Below are 19709 nucleotides of genomic sequence, written 5' to 3'. Positions count from 1 at the left end.
ACTTGTTCCTGTCCTCCGCTGTAGCCTCATGGTTGCCTGCGATAGCCCTGTGTGAGTTAGCCCTATTCTTTAGTTTCATGCCAAAATCAGCGTTGATCCAGGGCTTTTGATTGGGGAAGCAGCGGACCGTGACAGTGGGGACAAGGTTGCCGATGCATTTCCTAATGAAGCCAGTGAAGGAGGTGGTTAGCTCGTCGATGTTATCGGCGAAGTCCCAAAACATATTCCAATTAGCGCTAGCAAAGCAGTCCTGTAGCATAATCTCTGATTCTGCAGACCATTTCTCAACGGAGTGAGCCATGGTTTATTCCTGTTTGAGCTTCTGCTTGCAACCAGAAAGCAGGAGTACGGAGTCATTATCTGATTTGCCAAATGGCGGACGAGGGAGGGCCTTGTACGCTTGCTTGTGGGTAGAATACCTGTGGTCTAGGCCTTTATCATCCCTAGTGGCGAGGGAGACTTGTTGATGGAAGTTGGGCATCACGTGTCTCAATGACGTGGAATTAAAATCGCTGGCAACCAGAAAAGCAGCCTCTGGATGTAAGTGGTCCTGCTTGGCTGAAAACTCCCTTGGGAGGTAAAAAGGTTGGAATTTGACCATCAGGTATTCCAAGACGGGTGAACAATGGGTCGACACTTCCACCGTACTCGAGTCTGCACATCAGGAGTCAGTTTCCCTGACACCGCTGTCCTGTCAGCATGGTGAATGGAGAATCCATCGGTGTTGGATAGCCATGGGGGATATCTTGTCCACGAATCATGTTTCAGAAAAGCAGAGAATATGGCAGTTTCGAGAATCCCGTTGGTAGCAAATCCGCGATCGGAGGTCCATCATATTATCAAGTGACTGTATATTGGCCAGTAGAATGGATGGAAGAGGTGGCTTGTTCTCCCTTCGCCTTAATCTTGCCTCTGTAACATTGGCCTTTCCTCTTGGGTAGCCCAAAAATTGGGTCGGAATTACAGAAAGAGCCAGTGCAAGATGAAAATAGCAGGAGTATGCAAAACAGCGTTTTAAGCTATTGAGCAGGTTATTAAGCAGGTTTTCTCTTATATAGGGGTGTATATACCTGGCTATTTGTTTTATGTGCTGTATTTGGAGTGCATTTTTATTACAAATATTACATTAGCAGACAAAACTACTAAATTGAGGTATGCCATTTTAATTTGCGGTTAATGCTGTAAGGTGGCGGCTCTCTCAGTGATTGAATCCTGCCAATGTGGCACCCTGGCAAAAATATGCGACTAATGTGCTTCTTTTTGGCCTCGAACCGGGCCTGCATTGCCTCCAGAGTTAAACCATACAACCCTGTGGGAGAAATCGGCTCATCGGGGTACATCTGTCTGTCCCTTTCCGGCCCCTGCGAAAGCGCCAGCCAGAATGGTGTACCGGGACATGTGCAGAATGAAGTTGGCTGTAACAAGGATCTCATCCAGGAGTTCTGCGCGGAGCTTTCCTGCGGCCAAAGCCGTGCCTGTGTGTGTGCGTGCCCCACCAGCATAGTGACTGACGAGAGAGATTGGGCAGCCACCCCCTCTGCATGATACACCTTATCCAGCTGAGCAGCCGAAAAGCGACAGTGCTTGTTAGGGAGCGTAGGATTCGCATTAGCCATGCCCTTGTTAGCCAACGGGGCTAGGTAGCTAGCGAGCTTTCTATCCACCAGAGGCATGTGCACCAGCCCTGCCCCCTCCATCCCCCACAGATCCATGAACGGGGCACAGCCATGCAGCATCAGTTTAGCTGAATGCGGGTTGGACCAGGTTGCTGTCAATGCTTTGACGATGTCAGGAAACAGGGGTAGGTTGTGCTTGACTGTGGAAGCCACATGGGGAAGGTCATTTCCATCTAACCTCGATGCCTTCTGCCAAGGGCGTGAACACGGCCATACAATAGATGGCCCTTCATCACCACCAGACACACCTGGCTAACTTGATTGGTCATGTAATCATTTGGCGAAGTGGAGTCTTTTGTTTAGACATTAGCGTGCGTAGTGTGTAGGGCCGTGTGAGTGTGCATAGAGATAAGAATAAAATCACAGGGTCAACTCAGATAGTTCATGTAGCCATTTTGTGAGCTATTTAGCTAGCTAAACAATGAACCGGCATATTCCCAACTCATACGACTACCAACGCAAACTGATTGTCATAGCTGTAGTATGAATCTGCAGTTAGCTAAAGCTAACCAACTAGGTGTAATGTTCACTAGCTAGCTAACAGGCTATAACTAGCAATGGAAATGGATTTCTGATTTGAATAATATTACTACACAGATCATACACGTAACGTTAGCTAGCGAGCCAGCAAGCTAACGTTCGCTAGCTACCTAACAGTACGCTTTAACTTGCAAATGAAAACGACGTTCTGACAAAATTAAACATTATAATATCTGAAAATAGTAGCTAGACTCTTACACATGAATGAACGCTTCACGGCAGACTGGAACAAACAATTTAACTCTGTTTTATTTGTAGCTACATCTTGTTAGGCCAGCATTGTGTCAAGTCTCTCCGGTTCACACTGATCGTGGCATGTGTAGAAAGTAGCCCATCATAACTGTTTTCCAACTGATCTGTCAATAGCGCCTGCTAAATTCAGGGTATCAATGTTTTTGAGAAAAGTATCTAAACTTTTGTAGTTCTCAATGGCTAATGCTATATCTTTAAAAAAAAGCCACAATAGAAAGGAGTATCAACACATACTTAGCAGCTCATGTTATAGACAGATGCATGCTACATGGAAGACCAATCCTAACTCATCTCCCAGCATGTCCAGCCCATCTATTATCTCAGCCAATCATACTGTAGCTAGCGAGAAGGTTCCTGTATTTTTCCGCATTTTGTTGGAGGGAAAAAAAGACAGTCAAATGCCTCTCCTGTGAAGAGACAGCAACCCCTCACGTGCGACATACACCTTCCTTCTTGAAAACGGGTCACTTCGCTATCTTTCCCTCATTCCCCTCTTTCCATCCTTCCATCTCTCTCTTTCCCTCCTTCCCTCTCTCCTTACGAGAGGAGTTTAGGTGCTGGCCTGGTCCTGGGCTCCGGTGTGGAGCAGCTGTCCCTCGCCTGTCTCTGACTGGGCAAGCGTCTGGCCTGCCAGCCTGCAGCCTGGCACACAGCGGAGCTCCACCGCAGATCCTAGTGAAGAGGGGAGGCCCCAACTCAGAGCTGCACCACAGAGCTGATTAAACTATCATCTCCACCCGGCCTGAGCGCATTAGGTCCATATCCAATCCTATTAGGCTGCTCCCTCTCTTACACACACACACACACACACACACACACACACACACACACACACACACACACACACACACACACACACACACACACACACACACACACACACACACACACACACACACACACACACACACACACACACACACACACACACACACACACACACACACACACACACACACACACACACACACACACACACACTCTCTCTCAAACATAAACATCAAAAAGCATTATTTTCTATTCTCTCTTCCACACACATTTTACAGGGGGCTTCTGAGGCTCCATTCTGATGGGAAAAAAATCAACAAACCTATTGAACCCCCTCAAGAAAAACACATGCACACACATTCACAGCAACCCCTCACCTATCTCTTATTAATGAGACAGAAATACTGTACATATTGATTACACACATCCAGACAATTACCTGTGAACTCCTCTTAACTACATTTCCCGTGACTCTGAACTGTTCCAAAAGCCCCTGCCAATGAATTTAACTTGTACTACCCTTCCCTCTCTGCTTCCTTCTCCTCTCTCCTTCTCTATTTCACCTCTCTTCCATCTCTCCTCTCCTCTACCCTGGGAGGTGTGTATGCGTGTGTGTGTGTGTGCCGTGCAGCGGTGATCTGCCATCGATAATGGGGTTTCGTACTGTAATTGGCGGAGGCTTAACGTCTGGGGGAAAGGAGAGGATTATGGGAGAGAGAGTGGGCTGCCACGATGTGAAACCCTGGGCAGGCATCCCCTCTGATTGGAGCTTAAATCTGCATTAACAGGGTCCCCACTGGCACCCACACAGAGCCACAACGTACTCACATTTTCGCCTAGTTTCTTTCCCTCTTTTACTTTCCCCTCTCCCTTCTTTTGTTCTTGATTCTGTCCTTCTAATCTCCTGTTATCCTTCCGCATCTTTCTCTGTCATTTGTTAGTTCGTTCATTAAATTGGTCTTTCTTTGCCATTTTCATGAGGTTGTTGATCAAGAGATGAAAGGGAGGGAGCGAGAAAGAAGCACAAAGATGGAACGAGTGAGAGAGAGAGTAAAAGGTGCAGGGATGGAAAGATAAGAGGCAGTAAACAGTAAACAATGAAGGAACTCCTGGACCCCTTGTACGTTGAAATGTAAATTAACATTTCAATCTGACTTAACGTCTGTGAACCAAATTGTTAGCTTTGGTGCAGTGCTTTATCGCAATTTTATAATCAATCCCAGTGTCAGACTGCAAAAACTACACAGGCTTTTGTTTCCAATTATAACTTTGATGATTTTTAAATGTTTCTAATTTAATTTATTAGGACCCCCATTAGCTGACGCCAATGATGGTTTATATCAGCAATTGAGAGAGAGAGAGAGAGAGAGAGAGAGAGAGAGAGAGAGAGAGAGAGAGAGAGAGAGAGAGAGAGAGAGAGAGAGAGAGAGAGAGAGAGAGAGAGAGAGAGAGAGAGAGAGAGAGAGAGAGAGAGAGAGAGAGAGAGAGAGAGGTGACCAGGTGAGTGTGGATGATTTCATGAATTACCTCATACCTCGTGTTCCTCGTCCTCTAGGCCTATTTATCGCTCTGTCCTTGAATGGTTATTGTGAGCTCTCGGTCGACGATGGAACTACATTCTCTCCCACGCACACAGACAGAAGCAAAACAGCTACAATGCCACCGCTGAAGGTGACAACACGAAATCGTGACTCTCGTATGTGTCTAATAAGATAGGACCATATTATCCAACCTAACATTTACAGGGGGTCTCACAGTGATGTCATTACTTAAAGCTACTGTAAATACCTGGATATGGCCCATTTCTTGACATGGTATGGCGATGAGTGTCTCTTAAGATTACAACATTGTAAATGATGTTTGTAAAATAGTGCCTTTAAAAGAGCAATTGAGCACACGTTTCAACCTCATTTTCATTATCTCCAGTGTCTACAAATGTGAAAATGGCACATTTCTATGTTTTGTAGAAAGAATATAAAGTTTAAAAGTTCTACCCAATGATATCATCCGGAGTCCAAAGTCCCAATGCAGCCGTTTTTGATACCCAATATTATATTAACCGATTTACCACATGGTGATGTCACCCTGGAAAGCTGAATGTCCTGCCCAGACAATCCTGCTGATTAGAAGGTGTAGATTGTATTTTCAACCAGCAACTATCAGGAAATAACATAGATTTGTATTTTTTTATCACATATTTACAACTGTCGTACAATATGATACAAAACACAGGAGTTTGACTGCACTGGGCCTTTAACTTCTCAGTCCATAAATACTGGAGGAAAACTGTCACTGGGAGAAATGCTGCCCGTCTGCACCCTCGTTAGCACCTTTCGAGCCGACAGTCAATATCTCATTGAACTCAGCAAATCACCTATGCGGCCCATCTTTTAGAGATAACTGAGTTACTGCTGAGCTTGTACTAGTGTTAAAAAAAAGGCATTTGCAGAAATACACTGTAGTAGCCTGCTACATTTTAAAAGAATGTTGCCAATAACCGTTCTACTTTTTAAGCAATGTCATCTAGGCCTGCACCAGTCCAGCATGCCTTCTTGTAGTCTTCCCTCCATTCTCTTACAGAAGGCTATTGGAGGATTTCACTCATTGCGACGTGCTCGAAACGTACTTGCTCTCATGATTGAAGACAGCTACACTTTGGGTATAGAAGGCATGTAGTCAGTAAAGGATGAGGAAGGCTAATACATAGAATCAGTACTCCTGCAAGAGCAGCTCTGATTACATGTTTTTTTTCCCTTCAGTTTTGAGCAGCTGCCAAAGTAGTCCACTACAAAATATATATATGTTGATTTAAAAAGAAAAAAGAAAAGCACAAGTGCTAAAAGTCGAGATCGAACGCGACGACAACAGTCCTCTGAGCTTGTTCCATGCGGAAGAGACAGAAGGTGCAAAACGAATGTACAGCGAGAACAGCCACAGTTTCATACCGTCTGCCTACCTGATCTTACACACGTTGGATCACGGGAAGGACAAACGATGGACAACTTTAATGGGGGTGGGGGCCACAAAATTTGGAAACTCATCATGAGGGCCCATTAGTGGCTCGCGGGTCTGCGTACACACATCCATACTCACACATGCAGTCAGAGCCAGCCCTAGCCTTTTATGGGGCCTTAAAATAAATGTTGTTGCCTCCCAACCCCCTCCCCCATTGTGAGCAAAACATTTTAGCGACCACCATATTGACACCTGATGACACATTTTTGCCAATGGCCATTTAAAAAAAAGAATAATGTCAAAGCTGGTTTGCTGCAATTCTACACATTTTACCATGGGGTGGAGAGAGGACTTTACACTTTTCTAACTAATTTAATGCAATTCTACACATTTTACCATGGGGTGTACTTTACACTTTTCTAACTAATTTAATGCAATTATACACATTTTACCATGTGGTAGAGAGAGGAATTTACAGTTTTCTAACTAATTTAATGCAATTCTACACATTTTACCATGGGGTGGAGAGAGGAATTTACAGTTTTCGAACTAATTTAATGCAATTCTACTCATTTTGCCATGGAGCAGAGAGATATTTGGGGCAGTTTTAAATATGATATTGGGGGCCCCCCCCAGTCGGTAATTAAATCATGATTAATACAAGTTTAGACAGTTGGCCACTAAAAAATCAGCAACAACAGAAAATTGCTGACATGGGCTAATTGAGTGACTGCCACACTTAGGTATTTAAAAAATGTTTTTATAAATTGGCAAAAATGTCTAAAAGCCTGTTTTTGCTTTATCATTGTAATTGTAATAGAATACATTTTTGAATAAAGCTGTAAAGTAACAAAATGTGCGTGTGGGGGGGTCGATCCGCAGGTATACAAAGGGGGACAGTTTCCCATCCCTGGACCAGAGAGAAGGAAGAGGAGGGAGGGGCGACAGAGTAAGAGAGAGTGAAGGGGGGAGAAGAGGAAAATAAGACACTCTATATTTGCGGCTTGTAGAGAGCTTTTCATACTACAGCCGAACCGAGTATAGCCAAACCAAGCTGTACTGAGCTGGCCCACCATAGTAGCTGGAATCGTGCGGAAAAGGTGAAAAGTAAATATCCAACACAGTTTGTCTTGGTTCGGCACGATCGTGTGAAATGGTTATACTGTAGGAGCCCCTAAAAACCAATTCCATGTTATGACATAACCTTTATGGCAGAAAGGGGGAAACTGAAGCTGGAGGATGAAAATGTAAGCACACTGCATGAGAAACGGAACTACATGTACAGTGCCTTCGGAAAGCATTCAGACCCCTTGACTTTTTCCAAATTTTGTTACGTTACAGCCTTTTTCTAAATCGATTCAAACGTTTTTTTCTCCCCCTCATCAATCTACACACAATACCCCATAATGATAAAGGGAAAACAGATTTTTGGAAATGTTTGCTAATTTATATATATATAGAAAATATATATATATATATATATATATATATATATATAAAAATATATATATATATCACATTTACATAAGTATTCAGACCCTTTACTCTGACATGCACTGTCAACTGTGGACCTTATTTAGATGTGTGTGCCTTTCCAAATCATGTCCAATCTATTAAGTTTACCACAGGTGGACTCCAATCATGTTGTAGAAACATCTCAAGGATGATTAATGGAAACAGGAAGCACCTTAACTCAATTTCGAGACTCATAGCAAAGGGTCTGAATACTTATACAAGGAAGGTATTTCTGTTTTTTATTTTTAATAAATTAGCAAACATTCGCTTTGTCATTATGGGGTATTGTGTGTAGATTGCTGATACATTTTTTGATTTCATCCATTTTGAAATAAGGCTGTGACGTAACAATATGTGGAAAAAGTCAAGGGGTCTGAATACTTTCCGAAGGCACTGTATACCTTTGCTTTTCTAGAATTCTACATGACACTGAATGAAAACATCCTGCTATCAGTAAAGCTGGAGTGCATTCAAATGAGTCTGTTGCCTACTGTTGTATTCCTGGTGACAGAGGTGCTGATGGAACTCCACAGCTTACCATTAAATTGATATGTAGCATCACAAATGGAATACTATTCCCTTTATAGTGCACTACCTTTGAACAAGGCCTTGGTTCCAGTATATCCTATCCCAGTGTCATCCAGCTGTGAACTACTACTTATGCCATCTCCCCCTTCCCCCCCTCTCTGTCTCTCTGTCTCTCTCTCTTGTTCCCTTTCCATTTCCCTACTTCCCTCCCTCTCTAGACAGTGACTTGGCAGAGCAGGAAATTAGGACAAATTTGATTTGAAGGGGTACTGAGTCCACCATATTCCTCCCTCTCCTGTGCATGCCATGCCTTCTCCAATACTATAACTTTGAAGCAGAACAATAGTGCAACAGCATATTGAGGTTTCCCGAATCCCCCCATTTTGCCAATGCTGTGAAGTGTGTGTGTGTGCACGTGCATGCGTGCGCAATTACGCCAAGAAATATCAAAGCTAATACTCACCATCCAGACAAATCACCATTTTGTTTTACACGTCCTTCACTGGGTTCCATTCAAAACTAGTCAAAAAAGCGAATCATATTATATCATATTCAATTGTCTGATTCATGGTCGTGACAGAGCTATATAAACCAGTGCCATTACCATGTTATACGCATGTAATTACGCAGAAATCCAGTTTGAAACCACGACAGGAATTCAAGAAAGCACGACAGGAATTCAGCTGTGCGTTACCAATAATGAGAACTAAATTAACTTGACCAAGACTTTGTGAAAAATATCAGGTATTAAAATCAGGCATTGTGTAGGCTATGGCTACATGGACACTTGGTCACATACACAGAACATGTGATCGCTGTTGCAATACTTCCAAGGAAGTTAATGGGCATAATTTCATATAATTACACTATAACAATTTGTTTCATCCCCGATGTCACGTGGCCACTGATCAAGATTCAAACTTGAATCCGCAAGGGGTTTGATCGTCAAGGGGTTTCCCCTTCTCTGTTTCTCACTCTCTCTATCTCGCTCTCGCTCTCTCTCTCACACACACAGCCCACAAGCCATATGTTTTACTTTCCATTGAAAATCATATTTCCCCTAACCCTAACCGTATCCCTTACCCTAATCCTAACCCCTAACCACAATGTCTAACCATAATTGTAACCCTAACCCCAAACCTAACCCCTAATCTTAAAATAGACTTTGTCCTCGTAGGGATTTCGGGAAATGTCCCCATGAGAGAGAATCTTCCTTGTTTTACTATCCTTGTGGGGACTTTTGGGGATTTCCGGTACCCAGTAATACAAGACCACACACACACAGTAGGCTACAACAGCACACCCAGGTGTTGTTGAACAGCGAGGAAAATAATGGACCCCTCAATGTTTGTGAGCAGAATACATGATTTGCTCCATCCTTGGTGGTTGCTACCCAAACGCCAATATCTTACCACATAGCAGCTGCATCCAAGCGCAGGTCTTGTAGACAGTGGCGGTGTTGCAGAAGAAGAAGAGGATGAAGCATGCGATGCATCCCAATATCAGAACCATGGACAGCAACACGAAGAAGGTTGCCGCTTTAAATGCGCTCGAAGGGATGCTGCTGAATTCGGCGAAGGTTCCTTGGCAGGTGAGCTCCCGGTTGGAGTTCCCAGTGCCCACGCAGTAGTGGAACAAGCCGAAGTAGCCGGCGTGTGGGGTGTTCACGCTGTCCCCAATCCAGTAGGGCTGAATGAACACCACCACGTTAATAATGGCCAAACATATGGTGAAAATAGCCCACAGAACCCCAATGGCCCGCGAATTCCGCATGTAGTTGTCATGGTAAATCTTGGAGGCTTCTTGCGAAGGCAGCATTTTCCCCACCCCTGGCGTTACCTCGTAATCTCCTCGTCTCCCCCCTTTCTTCTTCAATGGTCCCTCAGCTACGCTTTTGATATGCACACTCCGGGGTCTCTAAAATATGGAGATAAAAATGTCTTTATACAAATTACACAAAAGTCTGCACTGTCTCCCCAGGCCCACTGTCTCCCCAGGTCCAGGTCCAGGTTTCTGGCTTTATTTGGTATCACATCCAAATGGTTTCCAAATGACGGAAGACCGAAGCGTTAAGCCCAAAGCGTAATTCAACAATGATGGGGAAGATCCTCCCTCCTCTCAACACGTAACGACACAGCAGAGTCGATCAAGCTCACATTGCACAAAACAATGGTCTTGGAAAAACTGGATTAGACGCATTATTTGCCATTCACCACCACCGTCAGAGTGTTAATAATGAAGCTACACGACTCCCATTAGACCGAACGGTTCAAATGAGAGACAAGCAGCGCTGCCGAGCCCCACTGATGGATCTTCAGCGAACGAATTGAGATGTAAGGAAAACGGGAGCATTCGTTACAAACGCCTGTCATGTTGTTTACATACAGCCGGAAAATGAGACCGATACTTGTCCTTTGAAGAATGAAGACGAGAAAATATGGGCTTTAGTCGTATCACCACTGTACATAGAAGACCCCATGGTCGTGGGGTTTTAATACTATCTCCTGGTTTTCCCTCTCGCTCTCTCCTCCGCCTTCTCTTCTCCGCGCGATCACGCTCACCGGGGGATGTTGAGGGTTGTCGATGATGGCGCGCACACGTTTGAATATTGCAGAAATGTGAACGCCTCCAGTGCTCATACCTCACTGGTAATTCTCAAATCCCAACCAAACACAAGTTGATGTATAGCCTACAGAGAAAACAATTGTAAAATGGTGCATGGATGTATAGGCTATGCTACAGGGACTTACAGGGCTAAACAAAACCTGCTGGGCTACTTATCCATTGACAAAATAAGTAATAGGTGTTTAAATATGGCAATGATTTAAAGGCAACGTCAAATTGGTTAATTTTCTAACCACATTGCATCCTGCACACTAAAAACAAATGGTTACATATAGTGCCAAATAAGGGTTATAAGGCTTTTAACCATAGGGGATCCCTTTTTGGTGCTATATATACTGAACAAAAATATGAACTCAACATGTAAGGTGCTGGTCCCATGTGTCATGAGCTGAAATAAAAGATCCCAGAAATGTTCCGTATGCACAAAAATATTATTTCTCTCAAATTGTGTGCACAAATGTGTTTACATCCCTGTTAGTGAGCATTTCTCCTTTGCCAAGATATTCCATCCACCTGACATGTGTGGCATATCAAGAAGCTGATAAAACAGCATGATCATTACACAAATGCACCTTGTGCTGGGGACAATAAAAGGCCACTCTAAAATGTGTAGTTTTGAGGGAGCATACAATTGGCATGCTGATTGCAGGAATGACCACCAGAGCTGTTGCCAGAGAACTGCACGTTAATTTACCTAACATAAGCCACATCCAACGTCGTTTTAGAGAATTTGGCAGTACGTCCAACTGACCTCAAAACCACGCCAGCCCAGGACCTCCACATCCGGTTTCTTCACCTGCAGGGTTGTCTGAGACCTGCCACCAGAACAGCTGATGAAACAGAGGAGTGTTTCTGTCAGTAATAATGCCCTTTTGTGGGGAAAAACGTATTCTGATTGGCTGGGCCTGACTCTCCAGTGGGTGAAATCCATAGATTAGGGCCTAATTCATTTATTTCAATTGAGTGATTTCCTTATATTAACTGAAACTCAGTAAAATTGTTGAAATTGTTGCTTGTTGCGTTTATATTTTTGTTCAGTAAAGAATCCTTTTTTGTAGGTTCTATAAAGAACCCTTGTGGTACTATAAGGAACCATTTTTAATGGTTATTTATAGAACCTTTATTGAGAATGGCTCTATTAAGAACATTTCTTAATCTCAAAAGTTCTACAAATAGCCTTTTGAAGAACCATACAGGATTATTTTTCCTGGTCAGTCATATTATATTGTTAAAATTCCATAAATTGTGTTAATTGAGGAGTTTAATCAGGTGAGCTTGCCCTGGAATGGCTTGGGGTCCGTAAGGAGAGAATTGAGAACCACTGATTTAGACAACAGTTCTCAACTAACACAATGCCATACAAGCATAGCCGCAGGAAGTAGGGGTGCTGGAGATGCAGCAGAACCCATTACATCTTGGAGGCTTCTTGCGAAGGCAGCATTTCCCCCACCCCTGGTTCTCATTTGATCATAGCTGCAGGAAGTAGGGGTGCACCCCTACTGTGGGCTATTTTCACCATTCACCCTGGTGGTGAAATAGTACAATTGCAGAAGAGGTGTAAGAGTTTGTGTTGCAATAAAAAACAATGAAACTCTTTTCCAGCTTCATTATTGATATAAATGATAATGGGATATTTATATATGGGCCCCATTCTGCACAAAGAGCTCTCAGATCTGTTTTGTAAGCGGTGCACTCATGATATGCTCTTATATGTTCAACTGTGAGGGGGTTGGAGTTGGACACGCTCTGCTGAATGTTAGACAGTTTAGTTTGAGTTGAGTTCGGTCTCTCTCCCTTTCTTTCCATCTCTCCCCCTTGTGTTGGATATCAAGTTATCTGGAGCGCAGCCCGCAATAGTCTTCCATGTATTTTTCTATTAGTTTACCAATCTAAATTTGTCAAAAAAGGAATGGGAACCATATCAAGTAAGGAATAGGGCATTCTCTCGCCTTCGGGGTCGGAGGCGTACTAGCCCACCAGTCCAGCAAGCAGTACAGTGTTGGGTGCTGCCCAGCGAGTGACGCTTTCCACCTGCCGGTGCTGGATTGGGTTGAGCACTTTTCTCCAAAAAGATCGCAAAGCTGTCCATTTGTGCTGTTTTAATAGACACCCCTCTTGTTTTCTCTTTCTCACATACACACACGTTGTAGTTATGCAGTAGAAAACAATGTGCGCTTTATTCACATCGGTCTATTTGTTTTGCAAACAGTCATGAGTTAAATTAACAAAGGCTGCACTGACTACCATTGCCCAATCTTGTCCTATGCTTAGGCTACTCATCACATTAGGACATTTATTTTATTGTTAGCCTGCAAATGCCTGTGGCAGCACCTCTTATTCAAAACATCTTCTTGTAGCTATGCATACAAGACACCGTCACTGGCCATCAGGGGCGCAACTTTCACTGGGGACGGGGGGACATAAACCCCCAATATTCTCAAATTGCATTTTTGCCCCCCCCAGTTTTCTCATTGCACTTTGCCCCCCCCCCAGTTTTCTCATTGCACTTTGTGTGCTTTTTTCTCCAAGTTGTAAAAGCAAGCAGAGCAGAAACTGGCTACTATTTATTTGACTGAAGTAGCTGGCAAGGTAACTACTGTTTGACTTGACAGAAAAAATGTATTTAAGAGCTGAGTTAGCAGTGTAACTCAAATCAAATCAAATCAAAGTTTATTTGTCACGTGTGCCGAATACAACAGGTGTAGACCTTACAGTGAAATGCTTACTTACAGGCTCTAAACAATGGTGTGAAGAAAAAATTAAGAAATAAAACAACAGTAAAAATACATTTGAAAAAAGAGTAGCAAGCCTATATACAGACACCTATTAGTCAGGCTTATTAAGGTAGTATGTACATGTAGGTATCGTTAAAGTGACTGCATATATGATGAACAGAGAGTAGCAGAAGCCTAAAAAGAGTGGTTGGCTGGTGGTGGGACACAATGCAGATAGCCCGGGTTAGCCAATGTGCGGGAGCACTGGTTGGTCGGGCGAATTTAGGTAGTATGTACATGAATGTATAGTTAAAGTGACTATGCATATAAGATAACAGAGAGTAGCAGCAGCGTAAAAGAGGGATTTGGGAGGAGGCACACAATGCAAATAGTCCGGGTAACCATTTGGTGACCTGTTCAGGAGTCTTATGGCTTGGGGGTAAAAACTGTTGGGAAGCCTCTTTGTCCTAGACTTGGCACTCCGGTATTGCTTGCCATGGGGTAGTAGAGAGAACAGTCTATGACTGGAGTGGCTGGGGTCATTGACAATTTTTAGGGCCTTTCACTGACACCGCCTGGTGGAGAGGTTCTGGATGGCAGGCAGCTTTGCCCCAGTGATGTACTGGGCCGTACGCACTACCCTCTGAAGTGCTTTGCCCCAGTGATGTACTGGGCCGTACGCACTACCCTCTGAAGTGCCTTGTGGTCGGAGGCCGAGCAATTGCTGTACCAGGCAGTGATGCAACCGGTCAGGATGCTCTCAATGTTGCAGCTGTAGAACCTTTTGAGGATCTCAGGACCCATGCCAAATCTTCTTAGTTTCCTGAGGGGGAATAGGCTTTGTCGTGCCCTCTTCACGACTGTCTTGGTGTGTTTGGACCAATCTAGTTTGTTGTTGATGTGGACACCAAGGAATTTGAAGCTCTCAACCTGCTCCACTACGCCCCGTCGATGAGAATGGGGACGTGCTTGGTGCTCCTTTTTTTCCTGTAGTCCACAATCATCTCCTTAGTCTTGGTTACTTTGAGGGATAGGATGTTATTCTGGCACCACCCGGCCAGGTCTCTGACCTCCTCCTTATAGGCTATCTCGTCGTTGTCAGTGATCAGGCCTACCACTGTTGTGTCGTCAGCAAAATTAATGATGGTGTTGGAGTCGTCCCTGACCATGCAGTCGTGGGAGGTGTTTAGTCCCAGGATCCTTAGCTTGGTGATGAGCTTTGAGGGTACTATGGTGTTGAACGCTGAGCTGTAGTCAATGAACATTATTCTCACATAGGTGTTCCTTTTGTCCAGGTGGGAAAGGGCAGTGTGGAGTGCAATAGAGATTGCATCATCTGTGGATCTGTTTGGACGGTATGCAAATTGAAGTGGGTCTAGGGTTTCTGGTATAATGGTATTGATGTGAGCCATTACCAGCCTTTCAAAGCACTTCATGGCTACGGATGTGCATGCTACGGGTCTGTAGTCATTTAGGCAGGTTGCCTTTGTGTTCTTAGGCACAGGGACTATGGTGGTCTGCTTGAAGCATGTTGGTATTACAGACTCAATCATGTTGAAAATGTCAGTGAAGACACCTGCCAGTTGGTCAGCATATGCCCGGAGCACACGTCCTGGTAATCCGTTTGGCCCCGCAGCCTTGTGTATGTTGACCTGTTTTCAAGGTCTTAGTCATGTCGGCTACGGAGAGCGTGATCACACAGTTGTCCGCAACAGCTGATGCTCTCATGCATGCATCAGTGTTGCTTGCCTCGAAGCGAGCATAGAAGTGATTTAGCTCATCTGGTAGGCTCGTGTCTCTGGGCAGCTCGCGGCTGTGCTTCCCTTTGTAGTCTGTAATAGTTTGCAAGCCCTGCCACATCTGATGAGTGTCGGAGCCAGTGTAGTACGATTCAATCTTAGACCTGTATTGACGCTTTGCCTGTTTGATGGTTCGTAGCAGGATTTCTTGTAAGCTTCCGGATTAGAGTCCCGCACCTTGAAAGCGGCAGCTCTACCCTTTAGCTCAGTGCGAATGTTGCCTGTAATCCATGGCTTCTGGTTGGGGTATGTACGTACGGTCAGTGTGGGGACGACTTCCTCAATGCACTTATTGATAAAGCCAGTGACTGATGTGGTGTATTCCTCAATGTCATCTGAAGAATCCCGGGAACATGTTCCAGTCTGTGATAGCAAAGCAGTCCTGTAGTTTAGCATCTGCTTCATCTGACCATTTTTTTATAGGCCGAGTCACTGGTGCTTCCTGCTTTAATTTTTGCTTGTAAGCAGGAATCAGGAGGATAGAGTTGTGGTCGGATTTACCAAATGGAGGGCGAGGGAGAGCTTTGTACGCGTCTCTGTGTGTGGAGTACAGGTGATCTAGATGTTTTCCCCCTCTGGTTGCACATTTAACATGTTGCTAGAGATTTGGTAGAACTGATTTAAGTTTCCCTGCATTAAAGTCTCCGGCCACTAGGAGCGCCGCCTCTAGGTGAGTGGTTTCTTGTTTGCTTATTTCCTTATACAGCTTACTGAGTGCGGTCTTAGTGCCAGCATCTGTCTGTGGTGGTAAATAAACAGACACGAAAAGTATAGCTGAGAAGTTTCTAGGCGAGTAGTGTGGCCTGCAGTTTATCACAATATACTCTACTTCAGGCGAGCAAAATCTAGAGACTTCCTTAGATTTTGTGCACCAGCTGTTATTCACAAATATGCACAGACCTCCCCCCTCGTCTTAGTCTGCTGTTCTATCCTGCAGGTGCAGCGTGTCTCCTGCCAGCTGAATATCCGTGTCATCATTCAGCCACGATTCCGTGAAGCATAGGATATTACAGTTTTTGATGTCGCATTGGTAGGATATATTATATTCGAGTTTATTTTCCAATGATTGCACGTTGGCGAGTAATATTGACAGTAACGGCTGCTTTCCTAGTTGACTCCTGCGGGTCTGGACGAGGCATCCGGCTCTTTGTCCTCTGCGTCGCTTCCTTTTGCGAATAATTGGGATGTCTGCCCTGTGGGGTGTTTGGAGAATATCGTTTGAGTCCTGCTTGTTGTTGTTGTTGTTGAAGAAATCTTTGTCTAATCCGAGGTGAGTGATCACTGTCCTGATATCCAGAAGCTCTTTTCTTCCGTAAGATACAGTTGCAGAAACATTATGTACAAAATAATTTACAAATATCGCAAAAAACCCCACATAATAGCACAATTGGTTAGGAGACCGTACAACGGCGGCCATCTCCTCCGGCGCCATTTTCACAAAATGACATGTAACTGACATGTAACATTAGATAATGCATTACATGTTTAATCACCTCTCAACTGAAGTTCTGTCTGAAGTGAATGAACTAGCTAGCTAGTAGCTACCACAGCCAGTTCAGCTCTAGCCTCTAGCTATCTGTCAGGTAGCAGTATCTAACAGCTGTTGTGTGTATGGAAATGTTTTGAAGCCTTTGTTTTGCCCCATTTCAACAGAAGTACATTAACTTGGCTAGTTTTCACTAACTTTAGCTATTAATTTTGCCTCAATCATACTAGACCCGAATAAAACGATGAAACCAGCGGCCAAACGATTGAAGACCGATATTCAGACTTTTTTTGACAGCACAATGTGAGTTTTTATTAGTCAGTACAGCAATGTAATGTTGTTGATCTGTCAGTTTCCCAAGCTAATTCCCTACTTTTCACACTGACATGGTATGAACAGCTCTACAGGCTTCACTGTCATGGTGCAGTCAGTCCACAACACTATGCTCATCATGCCTTAGCAGGATCAGATGGGGACAGTTGTCCCAGCAGATCAGACAGCCAGGGAAGACCAGTCTACAGAGCTCAGGTGAATGTTGCAATATATTATAACAACCAGTGAAATTATGCAAAGTTCCAATCTTGAGTTGAAGGGTAGGCTACAGTCTGGGATCTGGGAATAACGCTAGTTTCAATTATTGAACCATTGATTCTATTCTTGGATAATATAATGTACGAATGTACACCAAGGTAATTCTTCGTCATGCTTCATCTGAGAAGGATCAGATGGTGACAGGGGACTCAGCAGGCCAGCCTCAGGCAACTAGGTAAGACCAATCTGTGACGGCGCTGACGTGAACTTTTGCAGACGCAACACTTTATTCTCTCTGTGCAGCAAACACTGGACAAGCCAGAAGCCAGACAAACCTCTAAAGTTGATTTCCAAACTGTATCAAGGGTTGATAAAGGTTTTTCCCCATGACACAAAATATGTAAAGCAAAAATGTGAGAAAGACCTGGGAGACACCATTGATGATGATGAATGGATACAGATATGCTTGAATGCCGAGTCATGTTCATATAATCACAGACATAAATTACTGCAGTTTAAGACCATCCATAGAACGTACTATATGCCAGTGAACATGAATATAATGCATTCAGAAATGTTATTCCACTGCTGGAGGTGTAAAACACAAAAAGGGGATCTATTTGCATATGTTATGTTCTTGTGAAGGCTGGCTGCATTCTGGCAAAGAGTATGTTCTTTTATCTCAACATGTTTACAGATTCACCCTTCTCCCTGTTTTTGTTTGCTTGGAAATGTTGATACTGAAGACTCTTATCAGAAGAAACTGTGTAACCTAGCAATGCCATTAATCGGAAGGTTGGTTATCCTCCCACAACGTCACAATGAATGGCATAAATGTCAAGTTATGTATCACTAGATTTGATTTATTACAAGATTAAGGGTATACTGTACAACCTCCATAAAGTCTTGATGCCTTATATGGTATACTATACGACAAAAGAGTCTGTATTGAAAACATGTCCACGTCAGGGGAGATACCTATTTAGGCAATCCCTAGCTGCTGGGCTGCTCAGTCCTGGCCCTAGGTTCTGCCATAGAGTTGGTTGTCACTCTGGTCTTGGCCTAACAGACTCGAAACCAATAACGAATGTTTTACTAAGATTCTAAAGCTGAGTGGGGTGTGTTGGGTTGGAGCGCTGAATCTTCCGTAAATATTGGGACAGTGAATCATTTTTTCTTCTTTTGGCTCTATACTCCAAAAGTTTGAAATCAAACAATGACTGTGAAGTTAAAGTGCATACTGTCAGCTTTAATTTGAGGGAATTTCCATCCATATCGGGTGAACTGTTTAGAAATTACAGCACTTTTGTACATAGACCCCCATTTTAGGGGAGCAAAAGTATTAGGACAAACTCCCTTGTATGTGTATTAAAGTAGTAAAAAGTTAAGTATTTAGTCCGACACTCATAGCACGCAATGACTACATCAAGCTTGTGAATCCACAAATTTGTTGAATACATGTTTACTGTTTATTTTGGTTGTGTTTCAGATCATTTTTTTGCCCAATAGAAATGAATGGTAAATAATGTATGTGTAATTTCAGAGTCCTTATTGTAAATAAGAATAGAATATGTTTCTAAACACTTCTACATTGATTTGGATGCTACAATGATTATGGATAATCCTGAATGAAGTGTGAATGATGATGAGTAAGAAAGACAGATGCACAAATATCATACCCCCAAGACATGCTAACCTCTCAACATCACAATCATTTTTTCGGCGGGTATGATATTTGTGTGTCTATAACTTTCTCGCTCATCTAAAGGGTCATATTATATTGTGTAGAAATTAAGGAAATGAGCTTTAGATGCCCCCAAAAATTATAAGGGAAAACCCCCAGACCCACAGCCAGGTTCTAAAACCAAAGTTGCGCCCCTGCTAGTCATCGTCATATTTAAAAAGTAATGGTAGAACACAACAGATTACATAAACTGGAATGGCACTCTCACTCATCGTATCTTAATGAGCCGCCTTACATCTTAATTATCACTAAAAAGAGGATTTTTTTTTCTTCTGAAGTGCAAACAACCATTGAATGGCTTAAAACAGGCAATCTAATCTAATTAGTATAAAAATTAAAATAAACATCCTCCTGTGTAACACTTCCTCATCTGCAGTGAAAGGTGACAGTGCCAGAGTGTCACAACTTCAGCCAAAGTCGGCTCCTCTCCTTGTTCGGGCAGCGTTCGGCGATCGACGTCACTGGCTTTCTAGCCATCGCCTCTCCATTTTTCATATGTCCATTTGTTTTGTCTTGTCCCATATACACCTGGTTTTCCTTCCCTAATCAACCTACATGTATTTAGCCCTCTGTTTC

General features: G+C 43.4%; 1 protein-coding gene across 1 annotated transcript in view; it reads right to left on the bottom strand.

Annotated features, from left to right (window-relative positions):
- Positions 1–10742, bottom strand: part of lhfpl4a (LHFPL tetraspan subfamily member 4a) — a 55950-nt gene extending 45208 nt beyond the window's left edge. Inside the window, exon 1 of the mRNA XM_046312919.1 lies at positions 9647–10742. Within this exon, the coding sequence (XP_046168875.1) occupies positions 9647–10052 (406 nt within the window). The 5' untranslated portion in view covers positions 10053–10742. The remainder of the gene's footprint in view (positions 1–9646) is intronic.
- Positions 10743–19709: the final 8967 nt, after the last annotated feature.

The sequence above is a fragment of the Oncorhynchus gorbuscha genome, linkage group LG18 (assembly GCF_021184085.1).
Source record: "Oncorhynchus gorbuscha isolate QuinsamMale2020 ecotype Even-year linkage group LG18, OgorEven_v1.0, whole genome shotgun sequence".
NCBI lineage: Eukaryota > Metazoa > Chordata > Actinopteri > Salmoniformes > Salmonidae > Oncorhynchus > Oncorhynchus gorbuscha.
This window is presented reverse-complemented; position numbering and strand designations above follow the sequence as displayed.